Source organism: Silene latifolia, chromosome 1 (genome assembly GCF_048544455.1).
Source record: "Silene latifolia isolate original U9 population chromosome 1, ASM4854445v1, whole genome shotgun sequence".
In the NCBI taxonomy this organism is placed as follows: Eukaryota; Viridiplantae; Streptophyta; class Magnoliopsida; order Caryophyllales; family Caryophyllaceae; genus Silene; species Silene latifolia.
This window is the reverse complement of record NC_133526.1, coordinates 149,624,250-149,645,108: the sequence shown is the minus strand read 5'-3', so window position 1 is coordinate 149,645,108 and position 20,859 is coordinate 149,624,250. Positions and strand designations below refer to the sequence as shown.

General features: G+C 39.3%; 1 protein-coding gene and 1 long non-coding RNA gene across 2 annotated transcripts; one reads left to right on the top strand and one right to left on the bottom strand.

Moving 5' to 3' along the window:
- Positions 1 to 14,927: 14,927 nt before the first annotated feature.
- On the bottom strand, positions 14,928 to 16,475 carry LOC141606559 (uncharacterized). The gene is made up of 3 exons (XR_012526762.1): positions 16,311 to 16,475; positions 15,396 to 15,448; positions 14,928 to 15,288 (listed from the first exon to the last, which is right to left on the bottom strand). It is a non-coding gene; the product is annotated as an uncharacterized LOC141606559 (long non-coding RNA).
- Positions 16,476 to 16,996: 521 nt separating this feature from the next.
- Positions 16,997 to 19,002, top strand: LOC141606475 (putative aquaporin NIP-type). The gene is made up of 5 exons (XM_074425655.1): positions 16,997 to 17,281; positions 17,705 to 17,923; positions 18,127 to 18,324; positions 18,413 to 18,474; positions 18,610 to 19,002. The coding sequence occupies exons 1-5, from the start codon at positions 17,111 to 17,113 to the stop codon at positions 18,866 to 18,868; spliced, it is 909 nt and encodes a 302-aa protein (XP_074281756.1). The 5' UTR covers positions 16,997 to 17,110; the 3' UTR covers positions 18,869 to 19,002.
- Positions 19,003 to 20,859: the final 1,857 nt, after the last annotated feature.

Here is a 20,859-nt window from a genome sequence, read left to right as displayed (position 1 = left end):
ATCCATGGAAATGGATTCCCACTTCCACTCAGGCACCTCCAAAGACTGAACCTTACCTTGTGGTCTTCTCTGTTCCCCTTTAACTCTCTGGCACGTCAAACAACGGGACACAAACTCAGCTGTCTCTTTCTTCATCCCAGGCCACCAAAACGTTTTCTTCAAATCTTTGTAAAGCTTGTCTCCACCCGGATGAACTGAATATGGTGTGCAATGCGCTTCTGTCATGATCGTCTTTTTCAACTCCTCGTCATTCGGAACACACCACCTACCATCAAACCTCAGACTACCATCTGTATGAATAGAAAAGCGGGACACTGTCCCTTTCTCTACTCCAGCTCTCCACTCCACTATCTTAGGATCCAAAGCCTGCTTATCCCGAATGCCATCATAAAACTCAAGCTGTACTGTCATATCACCCATGGCATCTCCTTTCTGCATCACATGAATCCCGAACCTCGCTACCTCATCTCTCAGCCTCATCAAAGATAGAGCTGTACACAAAGAATGTACACTCTTCCTACTCAAAGTATCAGCTACAACATTGGCTTTCCCTTCATGGTAGATGATTTCCATGTCATAATCGCCAATCAACTCCATCCACCTCCTCTGTCTCATGTTCAACTCCTTCTGCGTGAAGATGTACTTGAGACTCTTGTGATCAGAAAATACCTTAAAGATTGCTCCATAAAGGTAATGTCTCCAAATCTTGAGAGCAAACACCACTGCACCCAACTCCAGATCATGAGTAGGGTAATTCTCCTCATAAGGCTTCAACTGCCTAGAAGCATAGGCAATCACTTTACCATTCTGCATCAACACACACCCCAACCCATTCTTCGAGGCATCTGTATAAACCTCGAAATTCTCGCTCCCTTCAGGCAATGCTAGGACAGGAGCTGTGGTCAAACGCTCCTTTAATGTTTGGAACGCCGTCTCACAACTCTCATCCCAACGAAACCTGTTCTCCTTCCTCATCAACGCTGTCATCGGTCTAGCTATCTTGGAGAAATCTTTCACGAACCGTCTGTAGTATCCAGCTAAACCCAAGAAACTTCTCACCTCAGCAACATTCTTTGGTGCTTCCCACTTTGTCACTGCCTCAATCTTCGCCGGATCCTGACTACCCCATCTTTAGAGATTACATGCCCCAGAAAGGCAACTTTCTCCAACCAGAACTCACACTTGGACAGCTTAGCATACAACTCATGATCCCTCAAGGTCTGCAACACGATCCTCAGATGCTCCTCATGCTCCTCCTTAGTCTTAGAGTAGACCAAGATGTCATCGATAAACACTACTACAAACTGATCCAAGAACTGTCTGAAGATCCTATTCATCAAATCCATAAACACTGCCGGCGCATTAGACAACCCAAATGGCATCACCACATACTCATAGTGGCCATACCTCGACGTGAAAGTTTGTCTTGGTATGTCCACATCTCTAATCTTCACCGATGGTACCCCGACCTCAAATCAATCTTAGAAAAGACCGTTGCACCGCTCAACTGATCAAACAGGTCATCTATCCTTGGCAAAGGATACTTGTTCTTTATCGTCACACGGTTCACTCCGGTAATCTATGCATGACCTCAAACTCCCATCTTTCTTCTTCACGAAAAGGACTGGTGCTCCCCAAGGCGATACACTTGGTCTAATGTATCCCTTCTCTATCAAATCATCCAACTGCTTCCTAAGTTCCTCTATCTCCTTAGGACCCATACGGTACGGTGCCTTAGAGATTGGCCCCGTCCCTGGCTTCAACCCAACGGATGAAATCTATCTCCCTCTTCGGTGGCAACCCGGAATCTCCTCGGAAAAACATCGCAAACTCTCCCACCACTTTGGTATCTCGTCAATCGCCGGGCTCTCTATCCGGTCATCTCTCACATGGCACAAAATCAGAGGACATCCCTTCCTCAGATACGACTTCAAGGTGACAGCTGCAATCAACTTAACTTTGGGTTTGACTAGAAACCCACGGTAAGACACACTAACACCCTTAGGACCTCTTAGGGACACTTTCTTTTGATGACAGTCTATCTTAGCCTTATACTTTCCTAACCAATCCATCCCAACTATCATCTCAAAACCATTAAAAGGAAACTCTAGCAAGTCTACAGGGAAATCGACTTGCCCAACTATCAAAGATACATCTCTAAACAACCTCCCACACGATACAGACTCACCCGAAGGTATGAAAACTTGCTCCCTAACAGACTCATATACTCTCAAACCCAACTGTTTTACATGACTCGAAGACACAAACGACTGAGAAGCCCCCGAATCAAACAGAACAAAGGTAGGAATACCATTAACAAGGAATGTACCGGTGATAACGTGCACATCCTCCTCACCGTGCCTTCTTGTCCATCATGAACAACTTGCCATCGGTCTTCCGCCCACCTCCTGGACAAGATCTTTGACGCGGTCGGCTTAGCACCGACCCTTGATTGTTGTTGTTGTTGTTCGTCGGTGTCTTCTGATAAGAATTACCGCCGTTGCGGTTGCCTCCACTCTGGTAGCTCGACCTCCCGGTTTGGCCATGATCCCGCCGGGGTCCATTTGCTCGCAAAGCTCGTGCGAGGTCTCGAAAAGATCCGTGCGCTCGTGCACTCATGTCTCTTGTGGCCTACGCCACCACAACCAAAGCAGTCACTCCCGGCTATTGCTCACACTCCCACGGCCTCGCCCAAAGGAAGTTCCAAAGACTAAACCCGGACCCAGAAGAAAATCCCTTAGATTGATTGTGGTTGCCTTTCTTGAAATTAGATTGGCCACCACCCTCGCTCTCAGACTTCCTCTTCTCTCCACCTGACCTCTCCTGAGCCATCTCCACTAGTCTCTCAGCTCTCCCAGCCCTCTCATATGCTTCCTTTACATCAGTAAGGACTCCCACGGGTAACTTATCCATAATTTTCGTGGTTAGCCCTCTCTCAAACCTCAAAGCCAGATTCTCCTCACTCAAACCCATATCCTCAACATATCTAGACTTCTCATTGAACCGCCCGTAGTACTCGACCCACGAGACATCTCAAAGCAGTCATCTTAAACTTGTCGAACTCCTCTCTCAACTTACTCCTCACGTGTTTCACGAACTCCTTCCTCACTGACCCTACGAAACTCCTCCCAAGGTATAGCGGGTAACCCCTGGTTGGTATATATCTCCTTGGCACTCACTTTCACTGAATCCCACCACTTGCCACTGCCTCCCCCTCGGATAGAATGCGGTCGATCCACTCTCATCTCATCAGGACATCGAACTAAATCTAGTATGTTCTCCATCTCCCTCAGCCAACTATCAAGAAGGTTAGGCTCCTCAACTCCCTTGTACTCCTTCGGGTTAAACCTCGCAATATAGAGGCTGACTTTAGCATGGTCAACCTCCTTCTCCTTACTCTTATCCTTGTCCTCATTCACTCTCTTGGGGTCTCGGTAAGAGCATCCTGGTGCTCTAACATCTTGACGATGTCGTCCGTAGTCATAAGCTCGCCTCTCGCATACAAAGCATTTCTCTTGGGCGGCATCTTGAAGCTATATAAGAAAGGGTAAACATAAACACACGTACTAGACCTCAAAACACGAAAACGCGTTGCTCAGAACCTACTCGATCGAGTATCCAAACCCACTCGATTGAGTAACGGGCTACTCGATCGAGTGCCCCCATGTACTCGATCGAGTACCCAAACTCCAGAACCAAACAGACCTTCTGATCTCTAACCCACTCGATCGAGTATCTAGGCTACTCGATCGAGTGACCCCATACTCGATCGAGTACCCCTAGTTACTCGATCGAGTGCCCCAAAACGCGATTCTGGACTCAAAATCGCCAAAAACCTATCCGATCGAGTCAGCCTCACTCGATCAAGTACCACCAATACGTAAGAGCTACCCGCATATTACGTATATACTAACACGCTAACTTTATAAATCACATTATATCACAACAATCATGCTATTAATTGCCACGTTGTAAAACATTCCATCATGCTATCATTTCATCAACAATGTCTATATATATCTAACATCACTTTTCTTTTTATCTCATCAACTTCCAACTCGAACATCCAACCATCAACACATTCATCACATTGTTACGCAAGTTACTAAGCACACACATGACTCAACACACACATTTCCCCCATGTGACCGGTTCAAAGTTGTAGGGCGACCCCCGCGACTTTAGGACGTCTCCCAAGCATTTCCACTAGCTCCTACAACTTCTACCCCGGGTTCATTTTAATTGACTCCCTATGTTCATTAAGTTCATTGATTACAGGTTTCAGGATCGTCGCTCTGATACCATTTGTAACACCCCCATACTCCGAGTGCCTTACCAGGACCACTCAGGTATGAAGACATCACCATCTCGGTCGCCCGAGGTATGATAATCAAATAGACAAAACAGAAACAACATTTATTGTAAATAGTTTAATGAATAGATACAATCCTCGAAACCAAATCGAAAGTACAATACATTATTCCAAACTAATGTTCTCAATGAAATAGAAATAAATGCTAAACTACAGCGGAAGACTCTATCGTCATGTCGTGGCCATCCCAGCTATCCCAAGACTCATCTCTTTACTCGCTCAATATCCGCTCACCATCCCCGAATGGATCACCGCAGGTTTTACAAAACAACACCGGGGTCAGTACTAATCACACAATCAATGTAAATAACAATAATAAGACAACATACAGCTGAACTGTCACACACACACACAGGCCACCAACTCCCATCATCTCAATCGATGTTGTCCTTTGGACCAGCCCGCAGATGGGGACCGACCGCAGCCGTTCCCACCTAAGCCCCGCTCATCGTACGAGCGATAACCCTGTCCATTAATGTGCACATCCCCTTTCGTGGCGGGTTCCACGAAGGGCGAAACTAGGGCGTGAGATCACTCCCGCAAGTGACCCCACTCAGCCGAGAACGCATCTCGAGAGCCATAGAAACCAATCACAATCACAATCACAATCACAATCACAATCATCATATTAAACAACTAACTACAGCACATCACCAATATCCCATTATGGGACTAATACTGAGTAGGAAATCCTACCTGGAAAGCACAACACGCAGACGGTATCTACAAATTTGTATCAAAACGGCTCCTCTACGAATTCTCCTCCTACCATACAACACATAGATGCTACCATTCAATTACTACTCATAAAAACCCCCAATTCCTAAATTAGGGTTTCATCAATCTTAACAAAACATTATAGAAATTATATTAAAAGCTTACCCTCGACGCAAGGAATCCAACGACACGAACTACGATACGAACCGACCGTCTGAACTCCGGGAATTGTCAAGAACGCGATTGGGAAGAAGAACTAGTTGCTTTCTCTCTTAAACAGGTTTTAGGTTTTGTAAAAAGTGATTTAAAACAATTACGAATATGTTTAAATACCCTAATCGCGTAATTAACAAAACCCGAGAAAACTCCACCGTAAAACCGGACACTCGATCGAGTACCCAAGGTACTCGATCGAATACCCCCCTACTCGATCGAGTGCCCCAGCTACTCGATCGAGTGCCCAACAGGTCAGAAACTATATTGCGTCGCCACTTACCCTTACTCGACAGAGTAAGGGCTACTCGATAGAGTACCCCCAAGACTATAAATACGGAGTATTACACAAATCTCCATTAAAACACCACCTCTCCTTCTCTAATCTTCATCCTACCCACAACCCACCACTCCAACACCGTCACCAACCTTCTCTATCCTTCAATATGGGCACAAGGAGAACCAGAGGCGACATCGCAAGGGCTCAAGCACAATTTGTCGCGGAGGCGGCGTCTGATCCACTACTCCGGATCTCGATTATCCAACCGTTGAATTTGCGACGGCGGTTCAAAAAGGTAAATTTGTACTTTTTAAGAATCGTCCCCTTACCCCGACGCGGTTCATTTGTCGCCCTTCTATGAGGGCCTTAGGAATAGATAAGGAAACGGAGGCACTGTTTAATGGGCTTGGTATGAAGGCAATGTATAACCTTCAAGAGCGGAATTACCCGCGTCTTACTTGGGAATTTTTGAGCTCCCTCCGGATTGATAAGTCCCGCACTACGGGAATGGTAGCCACGCTACATTTCCGCATAATGAATAGGGACCGTTCTATCTCCCTTGGCCGACTAGCTTGGATTTTCGGATTAGACGACACCCCGTCTCATAGAGTGCCCGCGGAAATCCACTATTCCCATGTTTGGAAGGCCATCTCGAGCCTTGAGGATCAACTTGGCTTAAAAAGGCGGCTACATCATGCCACAATGCCCCAATGAGAACTTGGCAACGATTTATGGGTGTACCGTTTTCGCCCGGGATGAGCCATGGTATTTCTGGGCCGATGAGCTTGAAAGTTTGGGCTCCTACCTAATCACAAAGCCTACGCCTTACCGCATCAACATAGCTCATCACATGGCCCTCCACCTTATGAAGCTATCAAATGCTCCTGATGTAGAATAAAGGAACACGATCTAGATACACGGACCGTGATCTGAAAATATGCAGCAGAATCGATGTTTTTGTATTTTATGTTTATGAAATGAACGAAATATGAAAGATATGGAGTGAATTGCTCTCGTTCCTTGCAAGAAACTCGAAACAACACACAACTAGGGTAGCGATCTCGCTCTAATCCTCGCAAGGTTATAGCTCAATCTACTATAACTTCAGCCTCGCAAGGATGAACTGCAAACTAATCTCGCAAGATTAATTAGGGTTGTTCACAAACAGAAAAGTAATTTTATTGCTCTCAAACTCAAAGTTCAACGTGTGTCTCTCTTAGGGTTTACAACCAGCCCTATTTATACTATTTCCATCTCCAAGGTTTCTTGGATAAAAAGATAAGAATAAAATAAAATCTACCCTATCTCTAATTTATCTTGGATAATAAGCTAATAACAACTAGCAAATAAAATCCAATGATAACTCGGGATTTCCTAATCTTTTATTTTAAGATAAAATAGTTAATAATAAGGGGGTGTTTGGTTCACATAAAAAAGGTATGAGGTATGGGTTTGGAATGAGCCAAATCCATACCAAGTGTTTGTTTCACAAATTCAAGGGGTTCATACCCATACCTCAAACCCATGAGGTATGGGTTTCTTATACCCAAGGAGGGGGGTGAGTATGAAACTAAAATGAACAAAAATAAGAAAAAATAAATTATAGCATATTGTAAATCCAATTTTTATATACTTATTTGATTAAATAATCATTTTCATGATTTTATAATACTAAAAATAATTAATTACAATATTTTAATTTACGCATTTTAACCTTAACTGAGTTTAAAACCCATACCACTCAAAATCGAAACAAACACAAGGTATGAGGAATAAAGTTCAAACTCATACCACCCGCGTATGATTCCTGATTCCAAATCCATACCCGTGCACGAAACAAATGCGCCCTAATATCTAATTAATAGTCCATGGCTTTAGGAAACCGTGTTCAGCTACACGGTATTGGGAACCGTGTTCTCTAGCTTTTTCCTCGTCACTACCCTATTGCACCCGCATCAAAATATAGACATGAAAGTAAACAAACAAAATAAGTAAAATAAGGTAAGAAGTTGAAAGTTGAGGTGTAAATGTCTAAAATGAATTTGGGAATAGGTGTGTTTTTTGAGTGAGTCTGAGTCTGAGTTTGAAGAATAAAAAAGTAGTGAAAAATTGGGTGGCAGAGGCTTAGTCTAAATCTTTTAGACACGTACTCTGTAATAAACACCCTAATGAATTGATTTGGTCGAAATATTGTCCACTATGATGATTAGAAGTGATTGTTAGGCCCTGTTCTTTTGGACTGAAACGAATCTGATCTGAACTAAACTGAACTTATAGGATCTGAACTGAACTGAACTTATAGGATCTGAACTGAACTTAACTTATAGGATCTGAACTGAACTGAACTTATAGGATCTGAACTGAACTAAACTTATAAGATCTTAACTTTTCTGAACTGAATGATACGTGCATAATATATAGTCTTTTTAGCCATTTCAGCACGTATTTCTATGCACTTTTATACTTTTTTTATGGTATTTTGCCCCGAATTGGCTACTTTGGTTCGTTTTGTCCATTTTGTAGAAATGAATGCGAAAGTAGTGGAATCGTACTCTTTTTCGTCCTTTTTGCATGCATTTAGAGGAGACGGGATTTTCCAGAGTGAGATACTGTGTTTGGAAGCGTCATGACACGGATTACGAGGCATTCAGGCACGGACTTGAGCTGATTTGAAGTCAAAGAACTCGATCGAGCAGTTTTACCACTCGATCGAGTGGTTTCTACGTCCCAGGATGGTCGATCGAGTAGAAATCTACTCGATCCTTAAGCTGCAGAAAGACGAGTTACTCGATCGAGTAACTTTCTACTCGATCGAGTAGATTAGGCCGAGGATTTGCTCGATCGAGTGGTTTTAATCCACTCGATCGAGTGGTTTCGCTATTATGGGCTTTAAAACAGTCCGTGTTATGTTTATTTCGCAAAACTTTATTGCTTTCCTATTTAAACCTACGTTAACTAGGTTATTAGGATCTTTTATCTATCCTTTCATTATCAAAGTTGACTACTGTAAAACTTTACTGCGTTACTCTTCTCTTCACTGTGACTTTATTTCTTGGGTTATTTTGCTCGGATTCGATTGTTCTTTACGCCGGTTTCGCAAGATTGTAATCCTCTTCTCTTTTCTTATTAATAATTAATCTCTCGTTTGCTTTAATTCTTCGTTTCGTTACATTTATTCTTCTGCCCTAATTTACTTTTATGCAATTTATTGTTTATTTCATAATGTTTATTGCTGAGAATTTATCTGCTATTAGTTTAATTAGCGACATGAGTAGCTAAACCCCTTTCATGTTGGGATTAGGGGATCTGCGGTAGGAAAGTGACGATGTAGTAAATGAAACAGATGAATTGATTACAAGACTCTGTCACCATAGCAATTTAATTGTATTTATTCGACTTAGTTGAGTGCACGCTTCTAAGTTAATCCATAATCTGGCTAAAATTAATCCTAGATCGAAAGATTGGACTAAATAGGCCTGCTATGAACAATAGACTACCCTGACGAGAATGAAAGTTAAGTTAGCGGTATTTTAGGATAGAAAGTGGACCGAAAGGACCTTTCAATATCCGTCTTACATTAATTCGTCTGAGTTATTTACAGCTGAGTCACTGGACTACCGTAGTGAACCGAAATCCTGACATGTCCCTCTCTCTCTGATAGTTTAAAACTTATTTCTTGCTTTTACTGCTCTTGTCTTTATTTCTGTTCCCTTTAAAACTTCGTAGTTTAGAAAACAAATCAAACAACCCCCCCTATTTGTGACCAAATAGATGGACTTCTACAAATATCTTGCCTCCCTGTGGAGATCGACCTGACTTCCCTAGCTATATAGTTAGTTTAGTTAGTTTATTTTTGACAGGTACACGACAGACGTGTCAAATTTGGTAGGTTACTTGACCTTACCTCTACGGGCAAGACTGCTGCCCCGAGGAAGGTCTACCGTCAACTTTGGCGGTGCCTGGCCCATACCACTTTAAGGGAGCGAAAGCTCCATCAGGTCCACCTTCCCCCTGTCCGTTGTTTCCGTAGACTGATGGGGAGCACTATTTTCGGCCGAAAGGAGCCGAACAACATGACCAACACCGAGCTCTCCATCCTGGGCGGTTACCTAAACATTGACTGCGAGGGTCCTTTTACCCTCAACATAGCTTACTTGACCGCCCAGTACCTTCAGAGCCAGGGGAAGAAGGAGACGGGAACCATTGCCTGCGGTGGCATAGCCACCATTCTTGCGCGTCGCCTTTTCCCCGTTTGGCTTCGTGACCTGCAGTACCTCGGGGGAGAGAGGCTACTGAGTCTGGATGCCATGCTTTCTCAGCATTGGCTGACCCCAGACTACTAGACTTGGAAGATTGACGGCTCCTTGTCTGTTGACTTACCCTGTGACACTCTTCCCCGTCTAGAGCTCCTTCCTACTGTTGCTAGGGGTGCCCGTCTGCCACCACTACCTCACCTTCTCCTTCCACTTCAGCCTCGACCACCTCCTACTGCACCCGCCGCCAAGAAGCGGCGTCTTGAGACTGGAGAGGGGTCCACACCTTCAGGGAGTACCCAGCCTTCCACGGCTACTCCCGCTCCGACCCCTACTCCCATTACTACTACCACTCCTACTCCTACTCCCGCTCCCACCGACTGACCAGACATCGAGCGGTCTTACCTAACGGCTACTTTCGTACCACCTCCTCCCTTTGTGGCGCCTGCGGTCATGGACCAAGGGGGCGCCGTTTACGGTTTGTTGCTTGAGGTTGCAGAGCGTCAGGCTCGTATGGAGAGGGATTTGACTCTACTTTACACCCTCTGTACGAGTACCACTTGCGGCGACACCATCCGATTCCAGAGGGTTGGCCACACCCTTCCTTCTTCCGGTTCCCAGCTGAGGGGTACCCGGAGTCTGCTGACGAGGAGGAGGACGAGGACCCAGAGGTGGCAGTGGAGAGAGCTCGTGCTGAGGAGCAGAGGAGGAGAGAGGAGGAGAGAGACCCGGAGTTCAGGGTGGAGGAGATCCGTGACAGCAGTGACGACGACGACGAGTATCTACTGGTCTACTCACTTCCCCAGTTTTCTGGCTGGTTTGGAGAAGTTCGTATTTTGTATGTATCTCTTACTCTTTTATTTTGTCTCCTTTTATTTATTGTTTTTATTTTCTTATTGATTGTATATTCCCGTTCCCCTGTATTTTTCTGCTGGTGTATGCTGGAGGACAACGAGGGCGTTGTCCGTTTTGGTTTGGGGAGGGTATTGCATCCTTTTGAGTATGCATTTGCATTTGTTTTGCATTCACGTTTACATTTTTCAGCTTGCATTGTTGTTTATTTTAATTAAAAATCAAAAATCCAAAAAATTTAGAAAATTTCAAAAATTCAAAAAAAAAATTTCACGTTTATTTTTGCATATAGGTTGAGTCGGAACGGTAGATTTCCGTGATGACAATGCACTATAACTTGTCATTTTGCTTGAGCCTTGCACTTTATTGATAGTTCTTAGCTTTGTCATACGCATAGTCTACGAGTTTCTGTTCAAATATAGCTGAATGTTTAGACTTGACCTGATAAATTGGCAAACCACTTAAAAATTTTGAGATATTAGAGCTTATAACTGGTGACATTCATGACCAGTTCATTAGGAATTGAGAGTAGTACTCCTTGCATAGCATGTTCATCATTTTTGCACATTTATGACATTCAATTTCTCGTCAAATCCACATATTCGGGTATGTGGTTGGTGTCACATGCAGGAAGGTGCTTGCAAATTTCCCTTTCCTTATATTTTTCACCCATTTAGCTCCACATAAGCCAAAACTTGCCTTTTTGACCCATTAGCTACATCCAAAACTAAGCCTGCCTAGTCAAGCTAGTTAGTATGTTCTTTTGTGGTATGTTTTTCTGTTGCATTTTGGCCCGTATTTCTTGTTTTGGAGTTGGTGTAAGTATAGAGGAAGGAGGAAAAAAAAGAAAAAAAAAGAATTGAAAAAAAAAGAAAAAGAAAACGTGAAAGTGAAAGTGAAAAAAAAAAGAAAAAAAAATGAAAAAGAAAGAGCCGGAAACGTGAATCAGGAAGAAGAAAAAAAAGAAAAGTTTGAAAAAAAAAAGGTTGTTGTTTCAGTTAGTTCATTCAGACGGTGTTAAAAAAGGGAAGTTTGTGACCGTCTGACTCCTCCGTTTTATCCCATATTTTTTTGAGGAGATTGTGTTTGAGTTTAGTGAGTTTTGTGCCAAATAAGGGGCACTTGTACTTAGTTTTTCAGTCAGTTGAGATTCGGATGATTTCATTATGGTCCTGTTAGGAACTAGCTTGACGCTTTTACCTCCACATTTCCATAACATGTTTTGCCTTTCTCACCTGAACCTCACTATTCCCAAATTATTTGTAAGCCTTCGGCTGTGACGGACATTATTGGTTGGAGTGTGTGCATTAGTACTTGAATTGTCTTTCATTTTTGTTGCATGCATGCTATGTAGGTCGCAGTTAGGTGAGTGACTGTCTTTTCTTCTCTCTTTTACATATAACATTCACCCCTTGCTTCACGAGAAAAGAGTAACCACGAGAGAGTCCGATTTTGTTGGTCTTGCAAGGTCGATAGGTTGGCTATATTTCTGAACAGCTTATAATTCGTTTGCGTATTGACTGCTTAGCTTTAACTGTTAGTTTTTGTTGCATTAAATTGGTTCAGGTAGACAAGTTAAGCTAGCTCTGAGTTATCATTTTCGTTCCATTAGTTGCATTTTAGTTTACTCGAGGACGAGTAAAGGTTCGGTTTGGGGAGATTTGATACGTGCATAATATATAGTCTTTTTAGCCTATTTCAGCACGTATTTCTATGCACTTTTATACTGTTTTTATGGTATTTTGCCCCGAATTGGCTACTTTGATTCGTTTTGTCCATTTTGTAGAAATGAACGCGAAAGTAGTGGAATCGTACTCTTTTTCGTCCTTTTTACATGCATTTAGAGGAGACAGGATTTTCCAGAGTGAGATACTGTGTTTGGAAGCGTCATGGCACGGATTACGAGGCATTCGGGCGCGGACTTGAGCTGATTTGAAGTCAAAGAACTCGATCGAGCAGTTTTACCACTCGATCGAGTGGTTTCTACGTCCCAAGATGGTCGATCGAGTAGAAATCTACTCGATCCTTAAGCTGCAGGAAGACGAGTTACTCGATCGAGTAGATTAGGCTGAGGATTTGCTCGATCGAGTGGTTTTAATCCACTCAATCGAGTGGTTTCGCTATTATGGGCTTTAAAACAGCCCGTGTTATGTTTATTTCGCAAAACTTTATTGCTTTCCTATTTAAACCTACGTTAACTAGGTTATTAGGATCTTTTATCTATCCTTTCATTATCAAAGTTGACTACTGTAAAACTTTACTGCGTTACTCTTCTCTTCACTGTGACTTTATTTCTTGGGTTATTTTGCTCGGATTCGATTGTTCTTTACGCCGGATTCGCAAGATTGTAATCCTCTTCTCTTTTCTTATTAATAATTAATCTCTCGTTTGCTTTAATTCTTCGTTTCGTTACATTTATTCTTCTGCCCTAATTTACTTTTATGCAATTTATTGTTTATTTCATAATGTTTATTGCTGGGAATTTATCTGCTGTTAGTTTAATTAGCGACATGAGTAGCTAAACCCCGTTCATGTTGGGATTAGGGGATCTGCGGTAGGAAAGTGACGATGTAGTAAATGAAACAGATGAATTGATTACAAGACTCTGTCACCATAGCAATTTAATTGTATTCATTCGACTTAGTTGAGTGCACGCTTCTAAGTTAACCCTTAATCTGGCTAAAATTAATCCTAGATCGAAAGATTGGACTAAATAAGCCTGCTATGAACAGTGGACTACCCTGACGAGAATGAAAGTTAAGTTAGCGGTATTTTAGGATAGAAAGTGGACCGAAAGGACCTTTCAATATCCGTCTTACATTAATTCGTCTGAGTTATTTACAGCTGAGTCACTGGACTACCGTAGTGAACCGAAATCCTGACATGTCCCTCTCTCTCTGATAGTTTAAAACTTATTTCTTGCTTTTACTGCTCTTGTCTTTATTTCTCTTACCTTTAAAACTTCGTAGTTTAGAAAACAAATCAAACAACCCCTTCCCCCCCATTTGTGACCAAATAGACGGACTTCTACAAATATCTTGCCTCCCTGTGGAGATCGACCTGACTTCCCTAGCTATATAGTTAGTTTATTTTTGACAGGTACACGACAGACGTGTCACTGAACTTATAGGAGCCGAACTTAACTTTATTTTTATTTTATTTTATTTTATTTAACTTAACTTAACTTAACTTAACTATTATTATTATTATTATTATTATTATTATTATTATTATTATTATTATTATTATTATTATTATTATTATTATTATTATTATTATTATTATTATTATTATTATTATTATTTATTATAAAATGCGCGCAACTTTCATTAAAAGAAAAATAAAAGGTTTACATGAAATTGGTGTTACATTAACTTAACTATTGTTGTTGTTGTTGTTGTTGTTGTTGTTGTTGTTGTTGTTGTTGTTGTTGTTGTTGTTGTTGTTGTTGTTGTAACAAATAAATCACATATTATATCTTTTTTTCTAACCATTTATTTCCATATTATCATAATCCTCATCACTTTCATCTTCATTATCACTCTCAACAATGGATCCATTGCCTCGCCAAATGTTTTTGACTATGTTGTTTCGTACCTAATACATGGTCTTATTCCGCTTTTTATCAAACATGTCCAAAACTATTGTGATGCTGAAACTATTAATGAGAGGAGTGATTTTTTTTTAAAATAATAATGTATGTATCGAATAATTAATGTCAAATGTTTTTGTATTGGTCTTTAAAAATAATACTCCGTATATAGCTTTTCTGAACTAAATTTATAGGAACTGAATTTTTCTGAACTGAACTTATAGGATCTCGAATCGAATCGAACTTATAGGATCTCGAATCGAACTTATTGGATCCGAATCGAATCGAACTTATAGGATCTCGAATCGAATCGACACTACAACATAGTGTACTTGTAGCGTTTAATTTTACATTATTGCGGCATATATAAATGCCGCTAAAAGTAATAGCAAAGACATTTGTGTAAATGCCGCCATATCCAATGTCGCTAAAACTCCTAGTGGCATTTGCTACATATGCTGGTAAATGGCTACATAAACGCCATCTAAGCCCTTTTCATAAATTTTGAGATTCACCATTTTTCTTTTTTCTTTAATACTTGTTAGTTCATTGATATGCGTGCAATTTTTTTAAAAGATTTTTTTTGTTATTTGGTATTTTTGTTTGTATAAAATAAAAAGTAACTACTTAAAAAAAAAGGACAAAACATATAAAATAATAGCATATATAATATTGAAAATAAAAATTGTCATTACAAAATATCAACTCAATTCATTAACACCTAATCAAAAGATAACCTAAAGCATAAATTGGTATCGTGCAAAAGTAAAAAATGCTCGAGTTATAGCTTCGATTTTGGGTCGGGATCCTGCAGCAGAGCCATTACTCCTACTTTGTCATAACCAAAACGCCATATATCCTTCTACGAGAATCCGACCTGACCTGGGCAAAATGCCATACATCATCCTTCAACCAAAACTAATGCAATTTGTCAGTCACCTGTGCCAACGTTCATAGCTTGCGACATTCTTCATTGCGATACATAGACCAGTATATACTCCTCTGCGTACTGCACATACATTACATTAACGTCACAAAATCACAGAAACTCAATTTAACATGACCATTGCAGCATATTCAATGTAACAAAACATGGAACAATTGCAAAGTACATACACCAGATTTATGAGGTGGCCAAAGTCGCGCCCATTGTAACCTTCAAAAGCATCCTGCAATTTAACAAGCCAGAAACACGATAAGTATCAAACAAATTTTAATGTGTAACAAATTTGAATAGACTTAACCATAGTTTGTGGTACGACATGGTTTTGGCCACTCGTAATAAACAAGCAGTAAGTCTCTCTTAAGACGGGTATATCCGTCTTAAGATTTAAACAAGTCAAATATTGGACACTCATAATAAACAAACAGTAACTTCATAGTGAGCAGCAACAGTACAAGTATAATCTTGGCGCACAACATACACCATGTCACTAGTGTTTGCATCGCTATTGCTAATTAATTAGTTGAAACATGTATTTCTAAAGCAGATAGTCTCTACAATTGAGGAGTATATGACAAAAAAGCTTCAAACTTTTACACACATCAAAAAATTCATTGCTTAAGAACAAACAATATCCCTCACCACAAACAAGACACACTCAAATAAGGAAGAATCAATATCTACCGCACAAATTAAAAATCCCTCATATGAATATTAATCACTAATTATCACCACCCAAACATAATAATCAATGATTTCAATTACCCAATTCAAATATTGTGATCTCAATTATCTCACGATTTTTGTTAATTACACAATTACCCACTTTAAACAATTATACTCCTAATAAATATGAATGCACATGTTATCACTATCCAACATACACCTATCTCTCTTTGCAAATTTGCAATTTTCTAGTGTAGTCAATCATCATCAAAATGAAAGCATTGATCGTACACGGTGAGAAATTGAAAAAAATTGAATTGTAACAAATGAAACCTAACAAAAAAGTTATTATTGAACTAATTAGATAGGAAAATAGATGGCGTAATTGATGCTTAAGAAAGAGGAAGAAGAGGAGAGCAAACCTGTGGATGAAAGAACCAATTGATAAAGTTAGGGTTTATGAGCATTTAGGAAGAGTAAAGTAATTTTTGAGTCTTTGTTTTTTATGAATTGTGGGAGTGAAATAAATTGGGTGAAAACAAAGAGCGGCAAATGAATTTTTTTGTGCGCGTGAATAGCCAAGTATAGGGTATGGTGGCATTTAGAATATTTGTCAAATTAAATGCCACTTAAGTATAACAAAGGTGGCATTTTTATTTTTTGCCACTAGATAAATGCCCCTAAAAGTATGCATTGTTGTAGTGTGAACTTATAGGATCTGAACTGAACTTATAGGATCTAAACTGAACTGAAGTGAACTTATAGGATCTGAAATGAACTGAAATTAAGTAACTTGAAGTCCAAAAGAACAGGGCCTTAGTAGGATATAAAATTAAGAAGTCGACTAACAACTCAAATAAATTAATAGACAAATAGTAGAAAACATGGGCTACAATTAATCCTGAAACTAAGTGCAACTTAGAACAACGAAAACCATGGTTTCATTCACTGTTTCTAATTTCCTCACGTAATCACATTAAATTAATACTCTACTTGATTTAATTAATACTCTACTTGATTAAGTGTTCAATAATCTATCTTATTAAGTTGAGATATTCTAAATTGGAGCTTCAGAGACGTCGTACCATATAAATACTACCACCAAAATCATTACTTTTCATCTCACTTATACTCTGTACTAAACAGTTTTTCACAATAAAATCGTTTCATAATCTTTTTGCATAAAAAATTTTCGATTACTATTCTCGATATTAATTAGACGATGTCATCAAAGGTTAGTCACGTCGACGACGTCAAACTTGCAATGTTGGAGGAAGGATCTGTTCGAAGCACCCACCACATTCAAGCGGTGATGGCTTCTCCCGTCGACCCCACCATTGTCCCTCCCGTATCGAGCTTCTCAGCAGACCTAGTTGCGTCCACATTGCAAAAGGTAAATTACTTGACAACATTCACAAGTATTTTTTATTTATTTTTATTTTTTGGGTTAGATGATGCACAAAGCCAGTTCAATATAAGAAAAAGGGGATTGAATCTATGAGCTATTTTCACAATACCTTTGTCTTAACCACTAGACTTACACTTTTTTGATATTTCACAAGTATTTAAAGTAACAAAACATTTTGTATAAGATTATAAGATAGTCTCTTGTAAGATTAAGGGTAGACTCTAATGTTTAAAACTTATGTGAAATTTTCAAGGCACTCCGGTTCACAGCTTCTCAAAAGCAATTTTGTGGAGTGCTTATGATTTAAGACTATCTTACAAAAGACTTAATCATCGTTAATCATACTAATTGATCGATAATGGTTAAATTGAAATAATTTTAATTTTGTTAATATTATATTTGATGCAGTTGATAGCGGAGGTGATGGGTACATATTTTCTAGTATTCTTAGGATGTGGAGCAATTGTTGTGGAGAAGATGAATGGTTCGATTACTCATACGGGAATTTGTGTGACTTGGGGCCTAATAATAATGATCGTGGTTTACACATTTGAGCATATTTCCTGTCATTTTAATCCAGCAGTCACCGTTACTTATGCCATTTTAAGAGGCTTCCCTTGGATGCAGGTAGGTAGGTTTTTATTTCTTAATTTAACAAGCTATCAGAACGAGAATACCAGTGTTTTACGTAAGACTAATTGACGATAAGCTAAGCTAACTACAGAGTATATAATAATTATTATCCTTATTTTGGTAAGTAATATGGTACTCGTATAATGATTAAGTAGGCAATTCTACAAGGTTATCAAAATTTTCCCTGTTTTTTGTAGGTTCCTTTGTATATTGGTGCACAATTATTGGGGTCAATACTTGCAAGCGGAACTTTGGATCTTTTATTTAACACAACTCCTGAGATGTTTTTCGGAAGTGCTCCATCTGGTTCCGATGCTCAGTGTCTGGTTATGGAAATAATCATTTCTTTCATTCTCATGTTCGTCATTTTTAGCGTTGCCTTTGACGACAGAGCGGTATGTCCGATCCTAGAGTCTCTTAACTCCTAACCTAACCAAAAAATAATGTGTTGGGTTAACTAACCCTTTGAAGTTGTTGATGCAGTATAATCAGTTCGCTGGAGTTGCTATTGGAATGACAGTACTCATAAACGCCTTGGTTGCCGGGTAAGTTTATAGTACTATAATGCGCATATGCATGTACCCTCCTTTTCCAAAATTAACTTACTGTTGCAGTTATACTAGCTATATACTCCCATCATATTAATTAAGCATGATTTGATTTGGATGAAACGTTGGCAGAACTATCTCAGGAGCATCAATGAATCCGGCAAGGAGTATTGGGCCGGCAATTGTCAAGCATATCTATAAAGGCCTTTGGATTTATGTGGTCGGTCCAATAATTGGGTGCATAGCCGGTGGTATAGCTTATAACTTCCTCAAAATTATGGACAAATTACCATCCAAACTCAAAGAAACCACTTCTATTCAGAAGATGTCCGTCAATTGTCTTACTATCTTGAAAGGCACATTATTTGATGCATTTCACAAAGTTCATTAGTCTACAAGCATGTACTAAAACGCTCCATTTTTGGCCCTTTTCATCGATGTGCATGTCTAATACTTGTACTAATATATCTCATGTTAATATTATTAGTTAGTGCCTTATCCAAAATTGGGTTGTAAGAATTATCCTACGATTTTAAACAAAAATAGACTGTATGTAAGCAATGAATTGTTCTCTAGAAAACATGCTAATTTTATTTATATAAACTCCAACCGTGATCAGTGGCCATTCGAGTTAAGTTGAAGATAAGACCTAAACTATACATTTTGTTGGACCTTTAGCCCTAATTAATTGTTTTGATAATGACAGTAATGATTTGTATGTGGACTTAATATTATAAACATATGCGTGTAATTGTGTGCTTAAGTCTTAATTTAGAAAGGAACAATTACAATGACGCAAGCTTGAAGTATTGGACCAAGGAGGTTTTACTTCAAAGACCAAATAAACAACCACGAGACTCAAGATGAGAGACTTGTGAAGAGACGATTCGTTTACTGAAGATCTACTGAAGATTAGATAATATAGGTCGTCATCCGGTAATGGTTTTACTTTGTTTGATTTAAAGGTTAGTGAAGTTATGACCTCACAGCCTTAACTTCATTGCTAGACAAAAATGATGCGTTAATTTTTGTAAAATATATTTTTAGTAATTTATAAAAATAAGAGAGTATTTATTTTAATTGGAATTAATTAATAAGAATTATTTAAGTTGAATAAACTATTGGTTTGTAACACGATATTTATATCGTCGTGCAACCTAGGGCTTTAACTAAATTCTATCTCGATTTGTTGTGGGCTGTGGAAGCAAGCATGGACCAAAGGAAGCCTAGACGGCCGGCCAAAACCCTAGGTGGCCGAAACCCTAGGAGGCCAAAATCCTTCTTCCTTTGCCTTTTACTTGTCCATCAAGTCGTTTAGGGATTTATATTTCCAGAACATTCCTAAGCCCTAATTCCAGAATATTCCTAAACCCTAATTCTCTACTACTATAAATACTCTCATTCATTCATCATTTAAAAGTGACACACATCTACACTTTTAGAGAGAAAAATATTTTAAGCAAAATTCTTTGAGCTTTAATTCTTATTTTACAATTTGCTTATACAAATGTTGCGCATCATATTTGTCAATCACTCGAAGAAAAATCGTTATAGGATACTAAATACACAAAGATATTATACTCACTCGCATAACGTGAGATTAGTATTTATCGTTGTATTTTTCTTATTAATGTAAGAGCAACCTAGAGTATTTAGCGATACTCAATCTGAGTTATAATCATATAGTTAATTATACGATTGGATTGATAATTTTTGTAATGCGGAGAAAGGTACTAAAAATTATTAATCGAGAATAGTGGACGTAGGTTTCGACTTGTGAAACTGAACCACTTCAAAATCCTGTGTGTCTCTCTTTATCTCTCTCTTTATTTTTGTTATTTCGATTTTGCGCTTATTGGTATAATTAATTAGTTGATTTTAATCAATAAAATCAAATAATTAATTCTACATCATATATTTCGAAAAAGCGGTCATCGTTTTTAATACTCAATTCACCCTCCCCTCTCTTTCGTATTCGATCAATAGACTCCTCAATTGGTATCAGAGCCTCGTGCTCTTGATAGTTTAACAGCTAGAGTCTGATCTATTTTTTTTGAGTCTATTTATCTTTTTTCCGCTGCATTTATTTTTTTATCAAATGGATTCCAAACACCATAAGTGTCCTATATTCAATGGGAATAACTATGGTTTATGGAAAAATATGATGACCCATTTCATTAAAGGAAACGACTGGGAGTGTTGGTTGATTATCAAGAATGGTCCGAATAAGATCTTACTTGCAACCAATAATGGCACTACCGTCGAAAAGAAAGAAGAAGACTATATTGAGGCGGATTATAAGAAGGCTGAGAAGAATTCAAAAGCAATAAGCTTATTGCAAAACGGTATGATTGCTACTGAATTTGATCGTTTCTCAACCAG